This window comes from Penaeus vannamei, chromosome 6 (genome assembly GCF_042767895.1).
Source record: "Penaeus vannamei isolate JL-2024 chromosome 6, ASM4276789v1, whole genome shotgun sequence".
Classification (NCBI taxonomy): Eukaryota; Metazoa; Arthropoda; class Malacostraca; order Decapoda; family Penaeidae; genus Penaeus; species Penaeus vannamei.
The window spans coordinates 36,551,209-36,556,208 of record NC_091554.1 but is presented as its reverse complement, the minus strand read 5'-3'; the positions used below and the strand labels follow the sequence as shown (position 1 = coordinate 36,556,208).

The following is a 5,000-nucleotide window of genomic DNA, read 5'->3' as shown; positions in this document are numbered from 1 at the left end:
ACGAATCTGGACACTTCCTTTGCCACTAGAGCGTCGTAATCAGTTTTCTTAAGAAGATCGGCCCATTGATCGAAAAATAAGTCTCCGGAGTCGTTTAAGAGCCCAACGATCTCCTCAGCATAATGGAGAAGCAAGTAGGAAGTCTGGTAGCGCAAGAGGCCGACTAGGTGCTGCAGGAGGTTGGTGTACTTCCCTTTCTCCTGGAACCTGACCGGGCAAGTTTTCCCAAGCAGTGTGCTTATTCTTTTCCGCTCACTCAGTTCCGAGGCCCACGATGCGATTTCTTGTTTTTCATAAGATGAAATGTGAAATTTGCTAAGACATTTCTCTAGAGCCTCCAAAACTTGTGCTCTGTTCTTCGCCAAATTCTCGTTGCTAATGATCGACAGAATGTGTTGAGCTCCATAAAATTCTTGTATGCCTTTATGAGGAAATCTGTGCCTTTCCACATACTGTTCCCCCGACGACGTTAGTTCAACCACCAGAAAAGAGGACATCATATGCTTAGCAGCAAGCCCAGTTTCGCTACATACCTCCAGCAGCCTATTCACATGCTCTTGGTCCAGATATAGCATATTACAACTCAAGGTAGCGAAAGAGAATTGGTACAGGACATCGAGAAATTGCTCGCATCTGCCTTTGATTTCTTCACTCGGGATGTAGTCAATGTCCGGGTCATCTAGCAGCCTCCTGTGTAGTTTCTCCACTATCAGAGAATGTACTTCGGCGTACAGCACCGTTACACTCGTGACAGCGTTGACAGATTCGGGTCTAGTTGCCCATAGGTACGTAAACAGTACGAGGTTCAGTGGATAGACGAAAAAATCATTCAATTGCTGTGGAGCGTTTTCAACATATTGTACAATGCTGTCCGTATTCCCTGCACTCATCCCTCGCCGCTTAAGCTCCTCGTGGTATTGTTGTACGAATTTCCCTCTTTTGTTGCTGGGGATGCCAAGTAACTTGAAGTAATTTATTGTTAAATCACTCGAAATCATTCCGGATATTTCTTTAAGCTTTTCTGATCGAGTCGTACAAATCACTGATATATCTGAATTTCTTTTTACATGGATGATTTCTTTAAAAAATCGTTTGGATGCGCTGTTCAGTTCGTCTAAACCGTCGATCAGCAGGAGGACTTTGAGGCCCAGCAAACACCGAACCAGGTCTGACTTGTGAAATCGAGTCGAGGTTAAGGGCATCTGAGAAACCAGGAAATCGGCCAGAGAGTCTTTGTAAGGATTGAGGCACTCGAAGTATAACACGAGATGATAATCTGACAATTCCTTAATTATATTTGTCTGTTTCTTCCAGTCTGACATTATGAACTTCAACAGAGTAGTCTTTCCGGAGCCTGGATCACCTTCCACAAGGTGTATTACACGTTTTGCCTGTATGCTTTGTTGACTAGAATTAATGCTATGGTCATCTGGGTAATTATTTGTTTCATGACTGTACACCAATATGTCTCTGTAGTCTATAGCTTTTCGCTCTCCGGACTCGACTGAATATATTTGTATGTCGATGAACACTCTGTCGACTTTCAGATGACAGTCGCCTCCGCTGATGAAGGAAACTGGATTCAAGTTTAGAAGATTATTCCTGCTGAAGATTTTTGCAACTTCCTTTGCTCCGTCGGTTGACATGATTTCCCTGAGGTCCTCAAAGAGCAAATCGTTTTGGTACTGGAGGACGTCCGTCTGAGCAAACGGATGCTCTCTGATAGCTGTGATCGCGTCGCTGACCTGCTTGATCAGGGCGTCCACTTCCGACTGCTGGACACAGTACAAGTCCCTGCCAGCCTTTAGAGTGGTGACCAGAACGTCTCTCAGTTTCTCCAATCTTCTAACTATCTCGGAGTTGCTGATTTCGTGGTCGTTGTGGGCCAAGTTGTTACGGGAATTTTTTATGTAATTCACAAGGAACTCGAGGCGTGAAAAGTCTTCAGACGTCCAGACGCTATCGGAGGCTGGCGCGACGCCGGCGCAAGTATTCTGGATGAGCTTGTACAAGAGGCTGATATCGAACTCGTCGCCGCGGCTGTGGCATTTGAGCTTCTCCCTCTGTGCGCCGTCGAAAATGGTCTTGTATTTCTTGCTGGAGAAGCCGAGATTCTGGAGCAGATAATCCTCGTACGTTACTTCTGGAGCCTTCTGGCACCCCCAGTTGAGGATGGTGAGCATAACGCATCGCGCCGGCCCCCGATGGGCTTTGTATAATCTAAAGGTATTGTGATCCTCTTGCTGGATCCCCGTGCTTAGTCTGGTCAGCGCCATCTTCACCGTCAATCATAAACCACTTCGGACCATATTTCTCAGTGTCAGTTTTCTATATCTTGACAATAACCAAAAACACATTCACTGAATTGCATCACATTCCCAACTTGGACCGCTTTCGCTTTACCTTTTTAACATGTTAAAAAATATGTATATAATTTCACACATCTTCTCGTTGATTGGTCGCACAGTCATTCATATCACCAAATCACTCACATGCGTTACAGAACTTCCGGTCACACTGACAAGCGAAGGAACAAGGAGAGATTCGCCAAGACAGAACAGCGCGCCTTAAACAAGTGACTCCTTGTCAAACCTTTCGGGATATCAACACACGGCATCCGGTTTTCTGTTTCCTGACTGACGTCCATATGTGTGTGTGTGTGTGTGTGTGTGTGTGTGTGTGTGTGTGTGTGTGTGTGTGTGTGTGTGTGTGTGTGTGTGTGTGTGTGTGTGTAAATACTGTAAAAATAAACGCATAATTTACAGTCTGTTCCACAAGAAAAATAATCACGTTTTTAGCATACCCTACTTGGAGTCGATTTGCTAAATACACTAGAAGCATACGAACTGAAAATGAAATTTTCCTACCTGTCGAAACTAAAAAGAAAAAACATACAAATAAATATTTCCCCAAAGCAAGATGAATTATTAACATATTTTATTTGTGCTCTTCACTCTCGTGTCCTCTCTCTCCCTCCCACTCTTTATTTATAACATAAACATGTGCAATGCATTAACAATTATAGCTATGATCATTCCCATCCGCAGGCCCTCAAGCAGCACCATTTTGCCTCCAAGGTCACTTCACTCTGACAGAGGCAGAAATACATCCTGTGTAAGAATATACGTTCAGTAACTCTGTAATCACCAACTTGTTCAGGTCTAGCTACCACATTCAAAATTCGGAATCGCTAAACTACTATCTGACCATCCTGCCGTCAAAGCATATTTTGGGTTTCTTGTGTATACTAATGATTTCAAGTGAGGCAGCTTCAACTCATCACCCTCTTTGATATTCTGTGATCTGCATTGAAAATGGATTCTGATTCCCTTTGCCTCTGAGTGTGCACTCACTTAGCATCTAAAAATACACGATTCCATAATTACTTCTATTCGCTATCTGTGAAGCCAATCTCTTATCAAAATATTTTATTTAAAAACCTTGGCGTTCACGCAATTCTACAGTAATTTCCATATTCACCTTTTCAAGAGGTCAATTTTAAATTGAAGACTGTTTATTAATCTCCATAGTTTCTCAACTTCTCGATATTTATTTTCAAGTAAACACTACTCCCAATTATTTTTAAATTCTAGTATCTACTTTTGATATGGTCGGTCAGGGAGTGCCTTCCCCAAGATAAATATCAAGAGTGAAGTCATACTAACAGAAAAGGATCTTGACAATATTACGGTACCTCACCCTTTCCTTGAGAAAGGTTGTACTCAAACCCAACTTTTCACCCCTTCAGCACGACTCTTACACTTTAGGATGTGGACAGACGGGGATGAAGAAAAGGAAAAAGAAAGGGGAAAAGTAAAGACCATGCAAAATAAGTTGAGGTGAGGGCTGAGGTCCAAGGCAGGGGTGATCCCCCACATTGGGCCTCAGTCCCCGTCTCCAAAGCATTTTACTACATTTTTATTATCACCTGTAATATTTGCTAACTCTTGTCAAATTATTTTTTTGTACTTGTGTTAAACAGTGAAAACCCTTATGGCTGATTTGCAACTCCAGCCACTTTTAAATTTCATTTTCACTCTAGATCAATGAATGTCATGATGCATAGCCTAATACACTTACATCTTGCTCAAGCATATTTAACAGTAATAGCTTTATCCTTATAATCCTTATATTTCCTTTATCATTTTTATTTCCATCCTTATAATCCTTTTATTTCCTTTATCATTTTTTTTTCCTAATTTAATTTGTCTATATTTCTATATTTATTCATTTATTAAAAGTTCCCTCTTATTTATTCATTTACTAATTCATTCATTCATTTATTTATCTATAGCTTTCTTCCTTACTTTTCATTTTCTTTCTTTCTTTTCTTCTTTCTTTCATTTGTTCTTGCTCACTTCCATTTTCCTTCCTTCCTTCCTTCCTTCCTTCCTTCCTTCCTTCCTTCCTTCCTTCCTTCCTTCCTTCCTTCCTTCCTTCCTTCCTTCCTTCCTTCCTTCCTTCCTTCCTTCCTTCCTTCCTTCCACCCTTCTTTAATTCTCCCTTCTTTCCTTAATCCTTCCCTAACTCACTCCATTTTTAACGTCACTCATTCTCTTTCACTTTCATTTATAAATTTAACAAGGGAAGAAATCTGGTTAAAATAAAAGAACAAATCATGTTGTATCTTTATACATAGAACATTATTGACAATATACTGATGTAATTTGTAATCTGAAGAGAGAAAATGTTAACAGGTAAAAAATATAGTATAAAGTCAACAATGCAATTAATATTAAATTAATATTCACCTTGATTAAGTGTTAATTGACATATTTAAGTATTAAAACAAATTAATTACTATTTCAGAATTAATGTATTTCTAAATAAATTTTGTAAAAGTCAGAAAATACACTTCCAGATCCAATTGCTTTTTTTTTCTTGCAAAACAAAATAAATCTAAATTTAATTTTAAACAACTGCAGTGTTTCCATACCTAAAAAATTCAGTATTTATCCATTGCGAGCAAAACATCTCCCGTCCCTGCAGCCGCATTTCTT

At 40.1% G+C, this 5,000-nt stretch overlaps 2 protein-coding genes across 2 annotated transcripts in view; both read right to left on the bottom strand.

Annotated features, from left to right (window-relative positions):
- LOC113824906 (uncharacterized) overlaps positions 1–2,599 on the bottom strand; it is a 15,929-nt gene extending 13,330 nt beyond the window's left edge. Inside the window, exon 1 of the mRNA XM_070122942.1 lies at positions 1–2,599. This exon is cut by the window's left edge and continues 294 nt beyond it. Within this exon, the coding sequence (XP_069979043.1) occupies positions 1–2,276 (2,276 nt within the window). The 5' untranslated portion in view covers positions 2,277–2,599.
- Positions 2,600–4,618: 2,019 nt separating this feature from the next.
- Positions 4,619–5,000, bottom strand: part of LOC113824895 (ral GTPase-activating protein subunit beta) — a gene marked incomplete at its 5' end in the record, with an annotated part of 6,107 nt that continues 5,725 nt past the window's right edge. Inside the window, 1 exon segment of the mRNA XM_070122943.1 lies at positions 4,619–5,000. This exon segment is cut by the window's right edge and continues 651 nt beyond it.